Raw genomic sequence first — 23,543 nt, forward strand, 5'->3', positions numbered from 1 at the left:
GATCTGTGGTTAGTTGTCCAAGATGTTTGGAACAACCTACCTGCCGAGTTCCTTCAAAAACGGTGCGCCACTGTACCTAGAAGAACCGGTGTTGTTTTGAAGGCAAACGGTGGTCTGGTTACACCAAATAATTCATCTCATTTAGATTTTTGCTCACTTTGCATTTTGTAAATTGATACAAAATAAAACAAATAAAATATATATTTTTGAAAGCATTCATACTTTACAGCATTTCTAAACACCTGCCTAAAACTTTTGCGCAGTACTGTGTAGCAGGATCTTCAAATCATCCCCACCTTTCCCAACAGAGATTTACGCCGTACCTTCTCAGGCTCCTCATCGCTCTCCGAGACGTCCAACTGACTCATTTAAATACAACGGCATTGGGGATTTCCATCTCGTTAGCTAGTTTGGCTTACACTCCCGAAGGACCTCACATCTCTGTGTGCATAGCCAGGTAAGAAGTTCATAAGTCGGTTTGATTTATGTCAGTATAAATTCATGTATAAAACACATTCCCTAATTGATAGGGATGAGCAAAACGTTTGCAATTTAAACAAAGTGCATTGGAGGCAATATAGAAAGTTAACATCATTTAAGGTGGTTGGAAGGCTGCGAAGGCTATCCATTCATAGAAGACAGTGGTCTTTAACACCAAGTCCAGTATTTTTTAAACACTTGTGCCCCTCTTTTGCATGAGGAAAAAATATTTTGAGTACAATAATACAATTCAAACAATAAGCCCCCCAAAGAAAGAAGCCCTGGCTAACTAAAGTAGTGGACTTGGAATCACAATTTAGCAACCTCTCAAAGCAATAAAAAACAAATCCCAAAGACCTATGTTGCAGATTGGATCAAAAGAGGCAATAGCTGAACGTATGTCTCCCAGACCAGGTGGAGGAACAGCTATGGCAATATCAAATACCGTACTGGTGACTCCACAACAGGGATAAAACTTTTTTTGTGGAAGGGAGTTTAACAAGACTCGTGGCCACACATTAGAATGAGAAGAAAAGAGGTTTAACCTTAAACTACATAGAGGGTTCTTTACTGTAAGAGCATGGCTTCCTCTCTGGTGCTGCAGGTACAGCATGGCTCCCTCTCTGGTGACACGGGTACAACATGGCTCCCTCTCTGGTGACACGGGTACAGCATGGCTCCCTCTCTGGTGACACGGGTACAGCATGGCTCCCTCTCTGGTGACACTGGTACAGCATGGCTCCCTCTCTGGTGACACGGGTACAGCATGGCTCCCTCTCTGGTGACACGGGTACAGCATGGCTCCCTCTCTGGTGACACGGGTACAGCATGGCTCCCTCTCTGGTGTCGCGGGTACAGCATGGCTCCCTCTCTGGTGACATAGGTACAGCATGGCTCCCTCTCTGGTGACACAGGTACAGCCTGGCTTCCTCTCTGGTGGCACGGGTACAGCATGGCTCCCTCTCTGGTGGCACGGGTACAGCATGGCTCCCTCTCTGGTGACACAGGTACAGCCTGGCTTCCTCTCTGGTGGCACGGGTACAGCATGGCTCCCTCTCTGGTGACACAGGTACAGCCTGGCTTCCTCTCTGGTGGCACGGGTACAGCATGGCTCCCTCTCTGGTGGCACGGGTACAGCATGGCTCCCTCTCTGGTGACACAGGTACAGCCTGGCTTCCTCTCTGGTGGCACGGGTACAGCATGGCTCCCTCTCTGGTGACACAGGTACAGCATGGCTCCCTCTCTGGTGGTGCGGGTACAGCATGGCTCCCTCTCTGGTGGCACGGGTACAGCATGGCTCCCTCTCTGGTGACACAGGTACAGCCTGGCTCCGTCTCTGGTGGTGCGGGCACAGCATGGCTCCCTCTCTGGTGACACGGGTACATCATGGCACCTTCTCTGGTGGCGCGGGTACAGCATGGATCCCTCTCTGGTGACACGGGTACAGCATGGCTCCCTCTCTGGTGACACGGGTACAGCGTGGTTCCCACTCTGGTGGTGTGGGTATAGCATGGCTCCCTCTCTGGTGGCACGAGTACAGTGTGGCTCCCTCTCTGGTGGCACAGATACAACATGGCTCCCTCTCTGGTTTTCCCCAGGACAGTCCTCTCTTTTTCCTGTCTCCTGTAGCACTCTCTCACTCAGCAGAGTGCATGCTGGGGGCTGAAGTCTGCTGCCTGTGCACAACAATGGAGCCGTCAATCTTCTGGGACTACATATCCCATGACGCTCCCCTAGACTCTAGTCTCTTCTGATTGGCTCCACTGTGGGAAACACACCGGGCAACATGCTAAGCGACAAACCAGGTGCACTCTCTCTTCTCCGCTGCTGACAGGAGAAAGGAGGGGGGGAGCGGAGGAGATACACTGACAGCCCCGCAGCTCGCCTCTCTCCCCTGTCACAGCACCGCTTGGGTTCACTGGGCCAACTGAGCTGAGGAAAAGAGCCCCCTTTACTGGAGGAGGGAGGGGGCTCAATGGCACCCACTGCAACTGCTTCCTGGTGTCACCCCTCTGGCGGGTGTCACCCGGTGCTGTCGGCCAAACACCCTTGCACCCCCATGGCAGTGCCACTGCTCACACCACACTGTCACTGATATGACGCGCTCAGCTGCACTCTGCACAAAGATTAGCAATATCATTTGGAAAAATGAAACGTCCGTACACACACAGTCACCACAGACAGACGTATTCAGAGATTTATATTACAGTAGCACTCTCCAAGAGACAGGGATTCTTTGAGTTTCATTAAAGCACTAGAGACTTTTCAAAACATAGTTTAATAATGAAAGGGTAAACAATGGGGCAAATAAAATATTTAAGAGACAACAGAGAAATGAAAAGGAATTGAGGGTGAGATTACTTAAAGCGGGGTTCCACCCTAAAGTGTAACTTCCGCTCATCGGAACCCTCCCCCCTCCGGTGTCACATTTGAGACCTTTCAGGGGGGGGGGGGTGCAGATACCTGTCTAAGACAGGTATTTGCACCCACTTCCGGGCATAGACTCCCACGGGAGTCTATGCTGTTTCCTGTCCCAGTGAGCTGTCTGCTGGGACACACACGGGTCCCAGAGACAGCGCAGACCATTCCTATTGCTTTGTTCGACGCGCGCATGCACAGTAGGGAACCGGGAAGTGAAGCTGCAATGCTTCACTTTCTGATTCCCTCACCGAGAATGGCGGCGGCAGCAGCCGAGAGCCGAGCGATCGATCGGCCTTGGCTGCGGATATCGCTGGACCCCGGGACAGGTGAGTGGCAATTTATTAAAAGTCAGCAGCTGTAGTATTTATAGCTGCTGGCTTTTAATAATTTTTTTGTAGGTGGAATCCCTCTTTAACAACCTCCTGGGTTGCAAAAACGGCGTCCCCCCCTCCCCCAATCCATACCAATCATTTATCCGAGCATGCAGCTTTGCAGGCCAGGTAAGGGTGGTACAATCGAGTGCCCCCCTTCCTGAACCATATCAGGCCACATGCCTTCAACATGGGGGGGTTACTTTGCCTCCCCACCCCAAATCACCTTGTCACCATGTTGACGGGACAAAGGCCTCTTCCCCACAACCCTGGGCAAGAGTTTTTTGGGGTTTGTAGGTAGGGGGCTTATCGGAATCTGGAAGCCCCCTTTAACAAGGGGGCCCCCATATCCCGGCCCCCCCACTATGTGAATGAGCCTGGAGTACATTTTACCCCTACTTATTCACCAAAAAAGTGTCAAAAAGAAATAAAAACACAGTTTTTGACAATTCCTTTATTAAAAATAAAAAAGAATGCCCTCCACCTCCCCAATTTAGATCCACCGTCACTCATGATCAGGGCAGGACTTACCATTGGGCTTGACTGGGCTCAAGTCCATGGGCCCCGCCCAATAGGGGGCCCCGCCGAGATACTTAGCCGAGTGTACACCAAGAGGACCCGAGAGCCGCCGAGAGGACCCAAGAGCTGCCAAGAGCCACCAAGATACACAGGACTCTGTATCTTGGCGGTGCCATTTTTAAACTTCAAGACTGCAATGACAAGGCTGCAAATGACAATGGACAAGGCTGCACTGATGGGCGTTTAAATGTAAGTTTTTTTCCTTAAACTTCCCTCCTAAACTTGGGTGTTATATGCCGGCGCGTGTTATACGCCCATAAATACGGTAATGTATAGAAGGTAGGGCCCGAAAGTGACTCAAGCCCAGGGGCCCCCACCACCCTAAGTCCTGCCCTGCTCATGATGCCCGACGCTGGACCCGAAAAAAAAATCTCCACCCATGATGAAGGCTACCACCATCTGCCTGCTCCACCATGTGACAGTTTTCAAATAGGTAAGGGGCGCGGCCACCCGGCAATGTCACCTGGTGGCACCACCCCTTGTGATGTCAGCAGCCCACCATGCACGGGTCAGTGAGGCCACAGGGGGGCAGTGCCACCAGGTGACATCGCCAGGTGGCCCCGCCCCTTACATATTTAAGAACTGTCACGCGGTGCAGCAGGCAGAGGGTGGTAGCCTTTGTCCTGGACAGAGCTTCTTTTTTCAGGTGTGGCAGCGGGCATTGTGATTGACAATAGATCTACATGGGGGGACACAGTTTTTTTATTTTTAATAAAGAAATTGTCAAAAACAGCGTGTGTTTTTATTTCTTTTTGATTTTTTTTTTGCTGAAGGTGAATGATGTACCCCATACTCATTCACATGGGGGGTGGGATCTGGGGTCCCCCTTGTTAAAGGTGACTTCAAGATTTCTATAAGCCCCTCCACCTGCAGACACCCAAACCACAGCCCAGGGCTGTGGGGAAGAAGCCCTTGTCATCAACATGAGGACAAGGTTCTTTGGGGTGGGGGAGGACAAAGCTCTGCCCCAAAGCACCCCTCTCCATGTTCAGGGCATGAGGCCTGGTATAGTTCAGGAGGCGGGGGCAGGCGCTCCCTCACCCCCCCCCCCCCCCCCCCTTCCTGGCCTGCTGGTCTGCATGCTCGAATTAGGGTCTGGTATGCATTTTTTATTTTTATTTTGGTATGACGTTCCTCTCAAAATCCATATCAGACCTAAGAGTCTAGTATGGATTGGGGGGGGGGACCCCACAGCATTTAAAAAAAAAATGTTGGCGTGAAGTTTCTCTTAAAATTCTTGCCAGACCCTAAAGGACCTGATATGGATGGGGGGACCCCTACGCATTTTCTTTTCATGATTTTTAGTTGCCGGCAATGTTTTTTTTTTTTTTTTAATTTTTACGATCAGTCATCCGTTGCTAAAGACGCAGTGGCTGGCTTTTGTGGCCCGCTCCTTAACAACCAGCTAATATTAATGACGCCGACAGCAGTCGCCTACATAAATTAGACATCAGAACCGCATCTAAAATCGCAGATAAACCGAAGAACAATTGCTTAAGAAATTCACAGTGAATACGCAGGGAAAATTTGCACCAGACATGTGTGAACCTAGCCTAAACTAATTTAAAAAAAAGAGTAAATTTTATTTTTCAAGAATAGCTTTTCAGTGAACTAAAGAGAATTTCTCCTTTACTGAAGAAAAATAATTTTGGACCCATTTTGTAGGTCCGTGTAATCCCCCCGGAGGTGTACAGTCTCCAAAAGCTGAGGCTGCTACTGTTTCCTACGTATGTCAAAGTTGATGAGTTGCAGCTTTAGAGTTTGGCACCTTGGTGTGGCTTTGGAGAGAGTTAGGCTGCTTTCACACTGGGGCGGTATTCAGGCGTTACAGCGCTAAAAATAGCGCCTGTGTAACGCCTGAAAAAAACCGGCCCCTTTAACTCCAGTGTGAAAGCCAGAGGGCTTTCACACTGGAGCGGTGCGCTGGCAGGACGGTGAAAAAAGTCCTGCTAGCCGCATCTTTGCAGCGGTGAAGGAGCGGTGTATTCACCGCTCCTAAACCGCTCCTACCCATTGAAATCAATGGGACACCGCGGCAATACCGCCGGCAAAGCGCCGCTACAGCGGCGCTTTGCGGGCGGGTTTAACCCCTTTTCAGCCGCTAGCGGGGGTTAAAACCACCCCGCTAGCGCCCGCACACCGCCGCTAAAACTACGGTAAAGCGCCGCTAAAAATAGCGGCACTTTACCGCCGACGCCGCTCCCGCTGCAGTGTGAAAGCAGCCTTACTTAAAAATTGTGCTTCTACAGTCCATATAGAATTTGCAGGGCACAAACAGTTCCAATTGGTGATATATGTAGTTTAAAAACTTCAAAGAAGAACACCCTGATGATAAATCACAAATAAGTGTACCACCACCTCATAGAAAACACGCTAACAAGATAGTAAGCAAATTTGGGCAGGTGGCTTTGACCCAGCCCAGGCCTTTGCTTTCCACAATTCACCAGGATCCTGCATACATGTTGATATGTCCCTCAAATAGATATCATGAAATCCAGGGCTCCGTAGGAGATGGCATGACAATCAACCAAAAAAAATAAATTAATAGACCATAGCGTGATACTGTATTGTATACAGAACACCCCAGTAACTATTAATTATTATTATTATTATTATTATTATTATAATACAGGATTTATATAGCGCCGACAGTTTACGCAGCGCTTTACAACATTAGGGTAGACATTACAATACAATTCAAGACAGGGGGAATCAGAGGGCCCTGCTCATTAGAGCTTACAATCTAGGAGGGAGGGTTATACAAAAGGGTAATAGCTGTGGGGGATGAGCTAATGGAGACAAGGCAGGGTAGGCTTCTCTAAAGAGGAAAGTTTTCAGGGATCGCCTAAGCCCTTGTACACACGGTCGGAGATTCCGACAACCAAATCCGTCGGATTTTGTCCGTCGGATCTTGTCTGAAACCGTTGCATACACACGGTCGGACGAAGTTGTCGGAAAATCCGATCGCTCAGAACGTGATGACGTAATTTCGTTACAACGGGACTATGTTCGCGCTAGTAGCCAATAGCTTTGATGTAGGAATTTGATCTGAGCACTTTGTCCGATCGGAATTCTCTACACATGATTGGAGTATGTCAGATCGGAGCATTTTGTCGGAAAATATTTCCGGCAAGTTGGAAAATTTGGTCCGACGGATATTCCAACGGAAACAGTCCGATGCAGACCACACACAGTCGGAATGTCCGACAAAACGCTCCGCTCCGATCAGACAGATTCCGTCGGAATCTCCGACTGCGTGTGCAAGGACTTAAAGTGGATACATTTGGAGACATTCTGACAGATTGGGGTAGCGAGTTCCAGAGGATGGGCGAGGCTCGGGAGAAGTCCTGGAGGCGGATATGGTAAGAGGTTATGAGGGAGCTAGAGAGCAGGAGGTCTTGGAAGGAACGAAGTGGGCGATTAGGTTGGTATTTTGAGACTAAGCTAGTGATGCAGCTAGAGGCAGAGTTGCGGATGGCTTTGTAAGTAAGTGTAATGCCGCGTACACACAATCGAATTGTCTGGCGGAGTTGGTCCGGCAAACAATCCAGCAAACAATCTGCCGGACTTTATAACAAACGGACTTGGCCACACACGGACACTTCGAAAGTCCGGCGATTGCCAATGCGATGACGTACAGCACGTACGACGGGAGTAGAAAAAGGAAGTTCAATAGCCAGTAGCCAATAGCTTCCTTCTCGTACTTGCTTCAGAGCATGCGTCATTCTTAGTCCGCCGGACTAGCACACTGACGAACGGATTGTCCGCTGAAAGCCAAGTCCGGCGGAAATATTTTGAGTCAAAACTACTTTCTAAGTCCACCGGACTTTTACGATGAAAAAGTCCGCTGGGGCCCACACACGATCGAATTGTCTGGCGGACTAAGTGCGCCGGACAATTCGATTGTGTGTACGCGGCATTAGTATTTTGAATTGAATTAGTTGGGCAAGTGGCAGCCAATGGAGGGATTGGCAGAGAGGGGTAGCAGACACTGTGCGGTTTGTAAGGTGGATGAGTCTGGCAGCAGCATTCATGATGGACTGAAGGGGAGATAGTCTATTTAAAGGTGAGCCAATGAGGAGGGAGTTGCAGTAGTCAAGGTGAGAGATAACCAGGGAGTGAATCGGGAGCTTTGTGGTTTCATTGGTTAGAAAGGGACGTAGTTTAGAGATGTTGCGGAGGTTGAGGCGGCAAGCTTTGGAAAGTGATTGGATGTGGGGCTGAAAGGAAATTTCAGAGTCCAGGATAACACCTAGCACCCTGACATGTGGGGATGGGTGGATGGTTGTGCCATTGCTCTTGATAGAGAAGTCCGGAGGAAGAGGCTTGTGGGGGAGGACATATTATAAATTCGGTTTTGGACAAGTTGAGTTTGAGGAAGTTGAAGTAAGTTGGTGATGTGTGAGGAGACTGATGGGGTGAGTTGAGGGGTGGAGAGATAGATTTGTGTGTCGTCAGCGTAGAAATGATATTGAAAGCCGTGAGTGGCTATCATCTGACCCAGGGAAGAGATGTAGATTGAAAATAAGAGGTCCAAGAACAGAACTTTGGGGGACTCCGATAGAGAAGGGAAGAGGAGTGGAGGAAGTAGAATTGTAAGCGACACTGAAGGTGTGTTGGGATAGGTAGGATGAGAGCCACTGAAGAGCACAGTCACGGAGACCAAGGAAGTAAAGTTTTTTTGAGGAGGAGAGGGTGGTCAACCGTGTCAAAGGCAGCTGAAAGGTCCAGATACTGTACTGTATACAGAACACCCCAGTAACTATTAATACAAACGAGTGCACCGCCACCTCACAGAGAACACACTTACCAGATAGCGCACAACTTGGAAATATGGCTTTAACCCAGCCTGGGCCTTTACTCAGCAGGGCATCCCAAAGATGACATGGGGAATAATACGTCAACATGCCATCTCGTTGAGAAGGACGGGAGCTTGTATTATAGCTTAATTTGTTCTATGTTTTTTTAAAGATGTAAGTGCAACCTTTTAAATTTGATATAATAAACCAGGATAGAAACAATATCACGCTATGGTCTATCTCATCTCCATTTTGGGTTGATTGTTGGCGCACTGCTCGCCTAGCTTTTGGAGCCTATGGTATCCACCTGAGAGTCATATTATTCCCCATGTCATTTTTGGGATGCCCTACTGAGAAAAGGCCCAGGCTGGGTTAAAGCCATATGTCCAAGTTGTGCGCTATCTGGTAAGTGTGTTCTCTGTGAGGTGGCGGTGCACTCGTTTGTATTAATAGTCACTGGGGTGTTCCGTATACAATACAGTATCACGCTATGGTCTATACATTTTTCAGGGGCATGTCAACATGTATGCAGGATCCTGGTGAATCTTGGAAAGGCCTGGGCTGGGTCAAAGCCATCTGCTCAAATTTGCTTACTATCTGGTAAGCGTGTTTTCTATGAGGTGGTGGTACACTTATTTGTGATTTATCATCAGGGTGTTCTTCTTTGAAGTTTCTTAACTACATATATCACCATTTGGAACTGTTTGTGCTCTGCAAAATCTATACAGACTGTTGTAGCGCAATTTTTTCTCCTTCCCATTATTTTTGTGCTATATCTCACATTTAATTACTGCTTCTGGACTGGTCCATCCATATAATATTAATCTTTTGTGCTCTATTCTCAGCGCAGTTTTTTCTTTTCTTTATAATAGTTTTATGGTATTTTGTACCATCCATTTATCCTTCTATCCTGACAAGTGCTCCAGTCCCTGCTGCAGAGATTCAAATTTAACTACTTCAATACCGGGCACTTACACCCCCTTCCTGCCCAGGCCAATTTTCAGCTTTCAGCGCTGTCGCTGTTTAAATGACAATTGCGCGGTCATGCTACACTGCACCCAAACTGAATTTTTATCATTTTGTTCCCACAAATAGAGCTTTCTTTTGGTGGTATTTGATCACCTCTGGGTTTTTTTTTTTTCTAAACAAATAAAAAAAAGACATGAAATTTGGAAAAAAAAAGTTTTTCTTTTGTTTCTGTTATAAAAATTTGTAAATAAGTAAGTTTTCTCTTTCACTGATGGGCACTGGTAAGGCGGCACTGATGAGGTGGCACTAATGGCCACTGATAGCTGGCACTGATGGGCACTGGTAGGTGGCACTGATGGGTGGCACTGACAGGCATCACTGATGGCACTGGCAGGCATTGGGGATGGGCACTGATTGGCATTTCCCTGGTGGTCTAGGGTGGCATACATGGTGGTCCAGTGTGGTGGCAATCCCTGGTGGTCCTGGCGGCATCTTGGTGGTCCTGGGTGGGCATCCGAGGGGGGCTGCACTGATAAACAGACGCGAGTGAGGAAAAGCCGATCAACAGCTCTTCCTGTTTACATTGTGATCAGCCGTGATTGGACATGGCTGATTACGTGGTAAAGGGTCTTCACCGATATCGGTGTGTCAGACTGACACACCGCTCCACCAAAAACTGCGCTGCGCGCCCCCGGGGATGCGCAAGAGCGGTCGTTCTGGAAGGCTGTCATATGACATCCACCCAGAACGAGAGCCGCGCTCTCCACACAGTGGTTGAAGGTTAAAAGGGTGAATATCCTTGCATGGCCTAGTCAGGGCCCAGACTCAAATCCCATTGTAAACCCGTGGAATGACTTGAAGACTGCAGTCCACAAACAGTCACCATCAAATTTAACTGAACTGGACCAGTTCTGCAAAGAAGAGTGGGCAATTATTGCAAAGTCTAGATGTGCAAAGCTAGTAGAGACATATCCCAACAGACTAAAGGCTGTAATTAAAAGGTGGTCCAAAAAATACTGACACAAGGGGGTGATCCTTTTTCCAACTCAATGATTCTGTTTTTTATTTTTTATTTTTTTTTATATTGTTTTCTGACATATAGCTGTTATATCTTTCACTTGGATGTTGAAAGTTGCACTCAGTAAATACAGCTGGATAAAACAAAAACTGTGTCTGTCTTCATTTCAGACTGCAAAGCAACAAAATGTGATTATTTTAAAGGGGGGTGATTTTTTTTCTATACCCACTGTATATAAATCCTGTATGATAAAGAGAAGGTGCTCAGAATTTCAGTTTCAAAGGCTTTTTAGCTATGGATTGGAAAAGCATCATTTTTTTTTTAACCAATAAAAGATAACAATGGTTTTGCTGTAATTGGGAACCATATTTCCACCTTGTATAGAGGAATCCTCAATGCTGTTGGGTCAAGCCCACTGTATTTCTGACATCAATTTACATGCAAGTATTGCTAGGTTCTTTTCAAGAAGGATAACCATCCCAGTTTATTACTCCCATGGGGCTCTTTGAGTTAACCTCATGTCTTTAACCACTTCCCGACCGGCGCACGACAATGTACGTCGGCAGAATGACACGGGCAGGCAAATTAGCGTACAGGTACGTCCATTTAAAATTGATGCCCTACCATTGTGTGAATGCCGCCGCCGGCAAGTGCATGTGCCGGTCGGGACCCCCGTGAGTCCGGTCGCGGGTCCCGTGGACTCGATCGCCGCGGGGATACCCCCGATCGTCTCACGGGGAGGCTGAATGGGGAGAAACTGATGTAAACAGCATCTCCCCGTTCTGCCTAGCAACAAGTGACACTGATCTCTGCTCCCTGTGATTGGAGCAGAGATCAGTGTTCACTAACACACAGCCCAGCCCCCCACAGTTAGTAACACATCCCCAGGACACACTTAACCCCTACACTGCCACCCCCTGGTTAACCCCTTCACTGCCCGTGTCCTTTACACAGGAATTACTGCATTTGTATAGCACTGATTGCTGTATAAATGACAATGGTCCCAAAAATGTGTCAAAAATGTCCGATGTGTCCGCCGCAATGTCGCAGTCACAATAAAAATCGCTGATCACCGCCATTACTAGTAAAAAAAAAATATTAATAAAAATGCCATAAAACTATCCCCTATTTTGTAAACGCTATAAATTTTGAGCAAATCAATCAATAATCGCTTATTGCGATTTTATTTTAATTTTTTTACCAAGAATATGTAAGCTAAACTGATTAAAAAAAATGTTTTTATATATTTTTGGGGTATATTTATTATAGCAAAACGTAAAAAATAATGCGTTTTTTTTAAATTGGCGCTTTTTTTTGTTTATAGCGCAAAAAATAAAAACCGCAGGAGGTGATCAAACACCACCAAAAGAAAGCTCTATTTGTGTGAAAACAAGGACGTCAATTTTGTTTGGGAGCCACGTCGCACGACCGCGCAATTGTCAGTTAAAGCGACGCAGTGCCGAATCGCAAAAAGTGGTCTGGTCTTTGGCCAGTAAAATGGTCTGAAAGTGGTTAAAGCCTAGCCTGGTTACACACTGAGTATTTTTTATTCCACCCAGCGGGCTGAAAAAAACAAAACCTGAAGAGCTTGGGAGGCACCACTGTACTAAGGATCCGATGTTAGTACAGCTATCTCCCCTGCTGAGCTATTGTGTTCTGACAGGGGGGCGGCCCACCGCCAGAATGCATTGGCTGAGGGCACCTGATCAGCAGCTGATTGGCAGATCTTTTTTGGATATGCCCCTTTGACAGAGGCCGGCCAAACTGCCGCCAGACGCACACGGGCCGAATGTCGGCCGTTTTTTATTGAATGGTGCGTACTAGGCTTTAGCCTATGAACAACTCCAGCATTTTTCTAAATCTTATAAACTTCTGCTCAGAAAAGGACAATGTGTTATTTTCAAAAAACATTGATGGACATCTGCAGCACCTTGATGGGTCTTTCAAAGGCTGGCCAAGTTTAGGCTAAATCTCAAGTCTGGAATGTATTAGCTTGTATGCAATTTATCATGGACATGTCATTGATACGAAAGGTATACTCCCAATCTGGCTAAATTGACTGCTTTGACTCACTGGTACATTCTGAAGTCTGTTTGAGAACTTCAATAATTTTTTGGTCCCATTCGCTATCCAGTGATATATTAAATAAACACTTTGCTCAGGTTGTTGCTCCTCTCACTTGATTCCTTTGTGGACGGCCAATGTGGATGGCCTTCTCCAACTTTTGATGTGTCTTGGGAGGCATCTCAGTAGGAAGCCTTTGATCTTTAAATCTGACATTGGCTTATGTTTTATAATAAGTCCTTCTCCTTCTGTATATAGATTAAGGCTGGGTTCACACTGCTCCGACATGGTAGTCAAATGACTCCCAATCCAACTGTGCCACTCTCACCTAGCAGCAATGGGGTCGCTGGTTCAAATCCCGACCACAACACCATCTGCCTGGAGTTTGCATGTTCTCCCTGTGCCTGTGCGAGCTTCCTCCGGTTTCTTCCCACACTCCAAAAACACGCTGGTAGGGTAATCAGATCCTGTCTATAAATGGGCCCTAGTATCTGTGTATGTGTTTGTAAGCGCATCGGGACCCTTCGGGGTAAGACCACGCTATATCAAGATTCATCTCAACTCTCATGGGATTTGAACGTGAATCAACTTTGATCCGATCACACCAGGCCCTTTGAGTCTGGTATGAATCTTGAGGGAGGAACTCCATGGCAATTAAAAAAAAAAAAACAATAATGGTGTGCCCCCCCACCCCTAAGTCCATACCAGACCCTTCCGTCTGGTATGTATTATGAGGGGAAACCCCAATGCCAAAATTAAAAAGGAAAAATGAGTGGTCCCCCCACCCCAAAATCCATACCAGACCCTTATCCGAGTATGCAGCATGGCAGGGACCCTTCAGGGTAAGACCACGCTATATCAAGATTCAACTCAACTCTCATGGGATTTGAACGTGAACCAACTTTGAAACGACCAAACCAGGCCCTTTGAGTCTGGTATGAATCTTGAAGGAGGAACGCCATGGCAAGTAAAAAAACAAAACAATATTGGTGTGCCCCCCTACCCCCATGTCCATACCAGACCCTTCGGTCGGGTATGTATTTTGAGGGGAAACCCCAATGCCAAAATTAAAAAAGAAAAGTGAGTGGTCCCCCCACCCCAAAATCCATACCAGACCCTTATCCGAGCATGCAGCCCAGCAGGTCAGGGACGGGAGTCAAAGGTCAGAGTCTTCGGATGATGTCACTGAATGGCCACGTCCCATTGCTATATATGAAAAGGCACTCACCGGAGCTAACACAACAGTGGGAGCTAGCATCGGGAGAAGACATCAGTGGAGGGAGAAGAACCGGAGGAAAACCAGAGGAAGAAGACATCAGTGGAGGGAGAAGAACCAGAGGAAGAAGACCTCACTGGAGGGAGACGTTGGAGCTACGACGGGTGGACATTTTTCATTTTTAACCACTTGACCACTGGGCACTTAAACACCCTTAATAACCAGACCAATTTTCAGCTTTTGGTGCTCACATTTTGAATGACAATTACTCAGTCATGCAACACTGGACCTATATGAAATTTTTGTCCTTTTTTTCACACAAATAGAGCTTTCTTTTGGTGGTATTTAATCACCTCTCAGTTTTTTATTTTTTGTGCTATAAAAGAAAAAAGACCGAAAATTCTGCGGAAAAAATGAATTTTTCTTCGTTTCTGTTATAAAATTTAGCAGATTAGTAATTTTTTCTTCATAAATTTTGGCCAAAATTTATACTACTACATATCTTTGGTAAAAATAAGTACAAATTGGTGGATATTATTTGGTCTTTGTGAAAGTTATAGAGTCCACAAGCTATGGTGCCAATATCTGAAAATTGATCACACCTGAAGGACTGACGGCCTATTTCAATTCTTGAGACCCTAAGGCCGCGTACACACGCGGGGACTGTTCGCCCAACTTTGTCCGCTGAACAGTGTTTCGGCAGACAGTCCGCCCGTGTGTGGGCTTTCAGCGGACAGTTTCAGCGGACAGTCTGCTGAACAAAGTTTTTCGGAAATTCCGAAAAACTGTCCGCTGAAACTTGGTTTCAGCGAACAGTCCCCTCGTGTGTAGGCTTGTTCGTCAAACTAAGTTCCGCGCATGCTCAGAAAGGATTTACACGCCGAAAGTTGTAATGCAGTGTATAGGACGTCGTATTTTCCGTCCCGTCGTACGTGCCATTCACGTCATCTCGCACGGTTTCAGCAAACTGTTCGTTCGTCGTGTGTGGGCAAGTCCGTCCATGCTAATTTTGAGCGGACTGTTTGCTGAAACTGTTTGACGGACAAAGTTGAGCGAACAGTCCCCGCGTGTGTACGCGGCCTTACATGCCAGAAATGTACAAATACCCCCCAAATGACCCCTTTTTGGAAAGAAGACATTCCAATGTATTTAGTAAGAGGCATGATGAGTTTTTTGAAGTTGTCATTTTTTCCCACAATTCTTTGCAAAATTAAGATTTTTTTTCCTTTTTTTTTTTTTTTTCCACAAAATTGTCATATTATCAGGTTATTTCTCACACACAGCATATGCATACCACAAATTACACCCTAAAACACATTCTGCTATTACTCCCGAGTACGGCGATACCACATGTGTGAGACTTTTACACATCGTGGCCACATATAGAGGCCCAACATGCAGGGAGCGCCATCATGCCTTCTGGAGCACACCAGGGACAATTCTGACATTTCTCTCCTACATGTAAAAATCATCATTTATTTGCTAGAAAATTACAGAGAACCCCAAAACATTATATATGTTTTTTTAGCAAACACCCTGGAGAATACAATGGTGGTCGTTTCAAATTTTTATCTCACAAGGTATTTGCGCAGCAATTTTTCGAACGTGTTTTTTTGGGGGAAAAAACTGTTTTGTGCTTAAAAAAAAAACAAAAAAAAACAGTAAAGTTAGCCCAATTTTTGCATAAAGTGAAAGATGAAGTTATGCTGAGTAAATAGATATCGAACATGTCACTCTTCAAAATTGCACATGCCCGTGGAATGGCGCCAAACGTCGCTACTTAAAAAATCCCCATAGGCGACGCTTTAATTTTTTTTTACTGGTTACATGTTTTGAGTTGCAGAGGAGTTCTAGGGCTAGAATTATTGCTCTCGCTCTAACGTTCGCGGCGATACCTCACATGTGTGGTTTGAACACCGTTTTCATATGTGGGCGGGGCTTACGTATGTGTTCGCTTCTGCATGCGAGCACATGGGGACAGGGGCGCTTTCAATTTTTTATTTTTTTTTTATTGTTCATTTTACTTTATTTATTTTAGTTTGACATTTTTTTCCCCAAAAATTAAATTTTTGATCACTTTTATTCCTATTACAAGGAATGTAAACATCCCTTGTAATAGGAATATGGGGTGACAGGTCCTCTTTACAGTGAAATCTGGGGGTCAATATGACCCCACATCTCACCTCTAGGCTGGGAAGCCTGAAATAAAAAAAAAAAAAAAGATTCTGGCTTTGATCGTACTGGCGAGTTGGTAGAAGCACCGGAGGGCGGTGAGGGGTGGGCGTCTGTGGCTGGGTATTGCAGGGTATCACCGAGTATGGCTGGGTATCTCCAAGTATGGCTGGGTATGGCAATTTATGGCAGGGTATTGCAGGGGTATTGGCGGGTATTGCAGAGTATTGGGGGGTATTGCAGAGTATTGGGGGGTATTGCAGAGTATTGGGGGGTATTGCAGAGTATTGGGGGGTATTGCAGAGTATTGGGGGTACTGCAGAGTAATGGCGGGTACTGCAGAGTATTGGGGGGTACTGCAGAGTAATGGGGGGTACTGCAGAGTATTGGGGGGTACTGCAGAGTAATGGCGGGGTACTGCAGAGTAATGGCGGGGTACTGCAGAGTAATGGGGGGTACTGCAGAGTATTGGGGGGTACTGCAGAGTAATGGCAGGGTACTGCAGAGTAATGGCAGGGTACTGCAGAGTAATGGGGGGTACTGCAGAGTAATGGGGGGTACTTCAGAGTAATGGCAGGGTACTGCAGAGTATTGCAGGGTATTGTAGAGTATTGGCAGGTCACGGATGATCTCGTGTGCGTGCCCCAGGGGGCGCACGAGAGTAGAATTCTGGGAGGCCGTTAATTAACGGCCTCTCAGAGTTAAACAACCGCCCTGAAGCCGTTAATCGGCAATGGGCGGTTGTTAAGTGGTTAATAAAGGACTTTGTCAAAAACCTGTGTACTGTTTTTATTTATTTATGGCCCTTTTTTGAATGAATGTGAATGAGTAGGGGTCCAATGTACCCCATACTCATTCACATAGTGGGGACTGGGATCTAGGGGCCCCCTACCCTTACAACCACTGCTCAGGGTTGTATGGAAGATGCTCTTGTCCCCATCAACATGGGAGCAAGGTGTTTAGGGGATGTGGAGCTCAGAGCCCCCCTGCCCTAAAGCACCTAACCCCCATGTTGAGGGCATGTGGTCTGGTATTTTTCAGGAGGGGGGTGCCGCTCGCTCATACTTCCTCTTTCCTGATTTACCTGTCTTCATGCTTGGATAAGGGTCTCGTATGGTCTCGTATGCCGCTTTTTAAAAAACTATTTTTTATAGGTGAATGAAGACATGGATGAGCGAGTTTGTGGTGGAGGAACTTGACTGGCCTTCACAGAGTCTTGACTGCAACCCGATAGAACACCTTTGGGATGAATTAGAGCGTAGCCTGCAGGCCAGGCCTTCTCATCCAACATCAGTGTCTGACGTCACAAATGCGTTTCTGGAAGAATGATTAAACATTCTCATAGACACACTCCTAAACCTTGTTGACAGCCTTCCCAGAAGAGTTAAAGCTGTTATAGCTGTGAAGGGTGGGCCAAGTCAATATTGAACCCTACGGACTAAGACTGGGATGCCATTAATGTCCAATATGCATGTAAAGGTAGGCGTCACAATTTTTTTGACAATATAGTTTATTTAAATATATGAAGCTTAATACCCTATTTCCATTGTAGGCAGTGCTATAGGTGAAACATAACTACACAACCTTTTCCTCCTAGACACAAGGGGTGTGGGATATTCAAGTAATCAATCTCTTGCCACAATGATCGGTAAGTGTGGGAAGTTAATAAGTAACCTATTTTGTTTTTCAACCATGTAACCTTTGCAGGAGGCTGAGGTCTCAATACACAAAGCAATATTGCATGCAATATTTTGATCATGTGACTCTTTTTAATCGAATGTCACATGCAATAATTAAAATGTCAGTTCATTATCTGCTAATGCTGTAATTACCCGAAACATTTGGCAAAAAATGCTATGCTAAAAATTATATAAAACTTAAGTAGTGAATTGGTCTAGCAATTCGCTACTTAAGGAATATAATATATGTATTAATAAGGAGTTGGTTGTTAAGGGGCTGGCACCTGCCAGCGTCCTAACAACCAGTGACACATCTCTGTACTCAGGACTGCTATTAGAAATTACAGGGCCCTGTACAGCCTGCCTGACAGGACCCCCAACACAATTTTTTTTTTGCTAAAAATACACTAAAATCATTATTAGTGGACACAAATATATAATCATTTATTCATATTATTCTGAATTTACAAACTGTTTGCTAAATCTAACAGATAAAACTGCAGTGAGTGGGGATGCAGTAACATATCCAAAGAAACAGCAACAATCACAATCTGCGCTAACCTCAGATAAATTGAAAAACACCATAAACTTTATTCAAGTGATAAACAGTTCATAGGTCCAATCCAAAAATAAAGTTCAAGTTAAAATGAAAAAAAAGCAAGGTGGTCTGAGAGATGGACAATATTCCCCATAGATAAGTTGAAAAGAGATGACATGAAACTCCTCCACTCAAGTGCATCTAGAGAGGTTTACCAGATAGCCATGACCTCCTTATGACGGAAAGGCCAAACAGTACATTTACCCCAAGGGCAGAGTTAGTCTTTAGACCCCTTTCACACCATGCCGCCCATAGCGTCAGCGGTAAAACGCAGCTATTTTTAGTGGTGTTTTACCGTTGGATTTGCGGCACATTTCGGGCGCTTTTACCCCCCCGCTAGCGGCCGAGAAAGGGTTAAAACCGCCGGCAATACTCTGCAACAGCGGCGTTTTGCCGGCGGTATTACAGCGCTGCACCATTGATTTCAATGGGGAGCAGCGGTGGAGGAGCGGTAAACACACCAAAGAAGCTGCTGGCAGCACTTTTCCTGACGTCCTGCCAGCCCACCGCTGCAGTGTGAAAGCCCTCGGGCTTTCACACTACAGACAATGTTGCAGCTGTTTTAGGGTGGATTGCAGGCGCTATTTATAATGCTATAGCGCCTGCAAAACACCCTTAGGCCGCGTACACACGCGGGGACTGTTCGCCCAACTTTGTCCGTCAAACAGTTTCGGCAAACAGTCCGCTCAAAATTAGCATGGACGGACATGCCCACACACGACGAACGAACAGTTTGCTGAAACCGTGCGCGATGACGTGAACGGCACGTACGACGGGACGAAAAATACGACGTCCTATACACTGCATTATAACTTTCGGCGTGTAAATCCTTTCTGAGCATGCGCGGAACTTAGTTTGACGAACAAGCCTACACACGGGCGGACTGTTCGCTCAAACAAGGTTTCAGCGGACAGTTTTACGGAATTTCCGAAAAACCTTGTTCGTCAAACTGTCCGCTGAAACTGTCCGCTGAAAGCCCACACACGAGCGGACTGTCCGCCCAAACACTGTTCAGCGGACAAAGTTGGGCGAACAGTCCGCCAGTGTGTACGCGGCCTAAGTGTGAAAGGGGTCTTAAACCTGGATCCTCTCTGGGTTATAGGACGGTGTCACTCTTCATAGAAAAGTAACTATGAACACTCTCAATCACGGGATCATTGATAAATATGTCAAAAGAAGGGCCACATAGTGTGTACCAATAGAACCAAAGTAATAATATAACGAAAGGGACTCACATTTAAAACAGAGTGGTTAAGCATTCAGTACATCAAATCCGGTCAGTAACCAAAATGGTTGCACAATGACGTCACAGCAGGCTCCGCCCTACGTGTTTTGTCACGCCTGGAGTCTTCTGGGGGCATGGACACCATACTGGGTCATTTCTGTTTTTATATGGATAATATCAAGCAAAGCCTTGCTTTGGATATTGTTGTATTTCCTCCATGTGAACAATAGCCAAGCCTTGTTTTGGACATGAAGTAATTCCTCATCATTCATTGACATAAACAGTGTCAAGAATCGAGGGATTTAAGAGAGGAAATATGGAATCATTTATTGAACAGCAAATAATGTGTTTTGAGGCTAATTGCCACCTCTTCAGACAAAGGGTGTGGTGACATGTTTATCAGAGCTGAGAGCATATGGAATGCTCAGCCTGTAGGAAACATTTTCCACATGCCCTCAGCTCTGGCAAACCTGTCACCACACCATTTCTCTGAAGAAGCGGCATTTAGCCATGAAACACGTTACTTGGTGTTCAATAAAAGATTCCATTTTGCAGTCCACTGACTCTGTGTTGACTAATTTCGTAATGCTAGCAGGGCTCCTCTGCTTACGACCTTTTTTCCAACAACACGCTGATATTGACCAGTCCTAAGTCCCCCCCCCGAGCAAGATTCCCATGACATGTAGCATTTGTGGTCTTCATCTCTAACAATAGTGATAATGATTTTATTGTCTGATTTTGTGTGTATAAAGTATAATTATTTTTGTGTACTGTCCAATGCTTGAGGCCTGAGCTGTTTCAAAACTTTTTGAGTTTAATTTGCTTAGCCAATGAATGTTATTTACTGTGTTCTAATTCTGGGATTGATGGCTGTAGAACTCTTTACCACTGCTTCATTTTCAAAAGAAATCTAATTTTACAGTAATAATCTTCAAGTCCAAATCTGGATCAACATCAAGTTTCAGAACAATAACGTTTTTACATGACATTTATGGCTGGAAATATTGTACCGAAAAGTCATCAACAAATTGAATTTCTGCAGTTTTTGGATCATCTTCATCTTCAGAGCTTTTGTCCGTATTCCATATATAAGAGGGTTAAAGAGAGGAGGGGTAACAAGACCAATTACAGAGATCAGACTGTGTGCGGTGATAGGGAGATCAATACCGTTTAGCCTATAACGCATAAAGACAAACAAGACTCCCATTATAAATACAGAAAAGCCTAGTAAATGGGTCATCACGGTGTGAATGGCCTTCTTGCGGGACTCTTTTGAGAGCTTGAGACAAATTAAAAATATATTAATGTAGGAAAAAATGATAACTGATACTGTCAAGGACAGGTAAACGCTCCAAACTGCTTCTCCGTGGACTTTATTCATTGTCGAATCTGCACATGACAAAACCAACAGCGACATCTTATCACAGAAGATATTTTGAATACGTGTTCCACAAAAATTAAGCTGGTCTGTAAGAAATACACCAATTGAGACGGCCATCACTGAAAACGCTAGGCATCCAAAGATAAACTTTAACACCATGTCATTGGTCATCAAGGTGATATATCTCAAGGGGTGGCAGACAGCCAGGTACCTATCATATGCCATGATGGAAAACGTGCCTATTTCAAAATAGGCAAAAATGGTGATACAAGCAAATTGGACAAAACAGGCATCACGGGAGATGTTCTTTGAAGAAGTGAACAAGTCTATCAGCAACTTTGGGAAGAAGGAGGAACTCCCGAATATCCCATTGAGAACCAAGTTACAGATAAGAATGTACATTGGTTCATGTAGACTTGGTTCAGTCATGACCACAAAAATGACCATAAAACTCATACCCAATATGAATAGATAGACAAGAAAAGAAAAAGTGCAGTACACATATCGCAGTCCTTCTATCTCCGAAAGACCCAGAAGAATGAAGCTGGTGGAGACATTTTCCATTGGCGTTTTTGTGTTTAGAGCTAAGATCTTGTACAGGTGCCCAGCAAGAACCTGCTTATGGAGGTTAAAGGACCTATATTAATAGGTAAAAAGCCCAGTAAATATTTTAAAATAGTAATTCCATTAAATATATTTTCAAAAAAATACATAAATTTGTAAGCCAATGCACCAATTTTGTCCAGGGCACTAATAACTACATAATGTATGGCTACCAATTAATTTAACACAATTACTCATATATTTAAAGCAGTCTTTCTCAACCAGGTTTGTGGAACCCTAGGGTTCTTCCAGAGGTTGCTAGGGGTTCCATTAGCAATGAGCAATTTTCGCCTATCAGATAAGTAATATGATACTAATTATATTTTAAGCCATCTGTAAGGGAAGCATTCTTCCCACTGACCACCAATGTAAGGAACATTCTTCCCACTGACCAATGTAAGGAGCATTTTTCCCACTGATCACCAATGTAAGGAACATTCTTCTCACTGATCACCAATGTAAGGAACATTCTTCCCACTGATCACCAATGTAAGGAGCATTCTTCCCACTGATCACCAATGTAAGGAGCATTCTTCCCACTGATCACCAATGTAAGGAACATTCTTCTCACTGATCACCAATGTAAGGAGCATTCTTCCCACTGATCACCAATGTAAGGAACATTCTTCTCACTGATCACCAATGTAAGGAACATTCTTCCCACTGATCACCAATGTAAGGAGCATTCTTCTCACTGATCACCAATGTAAGGGACATTCTTCCCACTGATCACCAATGTAAGGGACATTCTTCCCACTGACCACCAATGTAAGGAGCATTCTTCTCACTGATCACCAATGTAAGGAGCATTCTTCCCACTGATCACCAATGTAAGGAGCATTCTTCCCACTGATCACCAATGTAAGGAACATTCTTCTCACTGATCACCAATGTAAGGAACATTCTTCCCACTGATCACCAATGTAAGGAGCATTCTTCTCACTGATCACCAATGTAAGGGACATTCTTCCCACTGATCACCAATGTAAGGAACATTCTTCTCACTGATCACCAATGTAAGGAGCATTCTTCTCACTGATCACCAATGTAAGGAACATTCTTCCCACTGATCACCAATGTAAGGAACATTCTTCTCACTGATCACCAATGTAAGGGACATTCTTCCCACTGATCACCAATGTAAGGAACATTCTTCTCACTGATCACCAATGTAAGGAGCATTCTTCTCACTGATCACCAATGTAAGGAGCATTCTTCTCACTGATCACCAATGTAAGGAACATTCTTCTCACTGATCACCAATGTAAGGGACATTCTTCTCACTGATCACCAATGTAAGGGACATTCTTCCCACTGATCACCAATATAAGGAGCATTCTTCTCACTGATCACCAATGTAAGGAACATTCTTCCCACTGATCACCAATGTAAGGAACATTCTTCCCACTGATCACCAATGTAAGGAGCATTCTTCCCACTGACCACCAATGTAAGGAGCATTCTTCCCACTGACCACCAATGTAAGGAACATTCTTCTCACTGATCACCAATGTAAGGAACATTCTTCTCACTGATCACCAATGTAAGGAACATTCTTCTCACCGATCACCAATGTAAGGAACATTCTTCTCACTGATCACCAATGTAAGGAGCATTCTTCTCACTGATCACCAATGTAAGGAACATTCTTCTCACTGATCACCAATGTAAGGAACATTCTTCTCACCGATCACCAATGTAAGGAACATTCTTCTCACTGATCACCAATGTAAGGAACATTCTTCTCACTGATCACCAATGTAAGGGACATTCTTCTCACTGATCACCAATGTAAGGGACATTCTTCCCACTGATCACCAATGTAAGGAACATTCTTCTCACTGATCACCAATGTAAGGAACATTCTTCCCACTGATCACCAATGTAAGGGACATTCTTCCCACTGATCACCAATATAAGGAGCATTCTTCTCACTGATCACCAATGTAAGGAGCATTCTTCCCACTG

The 23,543-nt window shown here is 45.2% G+C and overlaps 1 protein-coding gene and 1 long non-coding RNA gene across 2 annotated transcripts in view; one reads left to right on the plus strand and one right to left on the minus strand.

Moving 5' to 3' along the window:
• The first annotated feature begins 312 nt into the window (after window positions 1–312).
• Window positions 313–23,543, plus strand: part of LOC143927217 (uncharacterized) — a 28,037-nt gene continuing 4,806 nt past the window's right edge. Inside the window, exons 1-3 of the long non-coding RNA XR_013262254.1 lie at window positions 313–457; window positions 17,244–17,568; window positions 17,642–17,737. This is a non-coding gene — a long non-coding RNA (uncharacterized LOC143927217). The remainder of the gene's footprint in view (window positions 458–17,243; window positions 17,569–17,641; window positions 17,738–23,543) is intronic.
• On the minus strand, window positions 17,917–21,605 carry LOC143927216 (olfactory receptor 5AR1-like). The gene has a single exon (XM_077451206.1). It carries the CDS (start codon window positions 21,534–21,536, stop codon window positions 20,553–20,555), a length of 984 nt encoding a protein of 327 aa, XP_077307332.1. The 5' UTR covers window positions 21,537–21,605; the 3' UTR covers window positions 17,917–20,552.

This window comes from Lithobates pipiens, unplaced genomic scaffold (assembly GCF_037356315.1).
Source record: "Lithobates pipiens isolate NorthernLeopardFrog02 unplaced genomic scaffold, aLitPip1_a1.2 Scaffold_23, whole genome shotgun sequence".
Taxonomy (NCBI): Eukaryota; Metazoa; Chordata; class Amphibia; order Anura; family Ranidae; genus Lithobates; species Lithobates pipiens.

Coding starts and splice junctions, on each gene's coding strand:
- LOC143927216 (XM_077451206.1), bottom strand. CDS start 21,536: ATGGAAAATGTCTCCACCAGCTTCATTCTTCTGGGTCTTTCGGAGATA.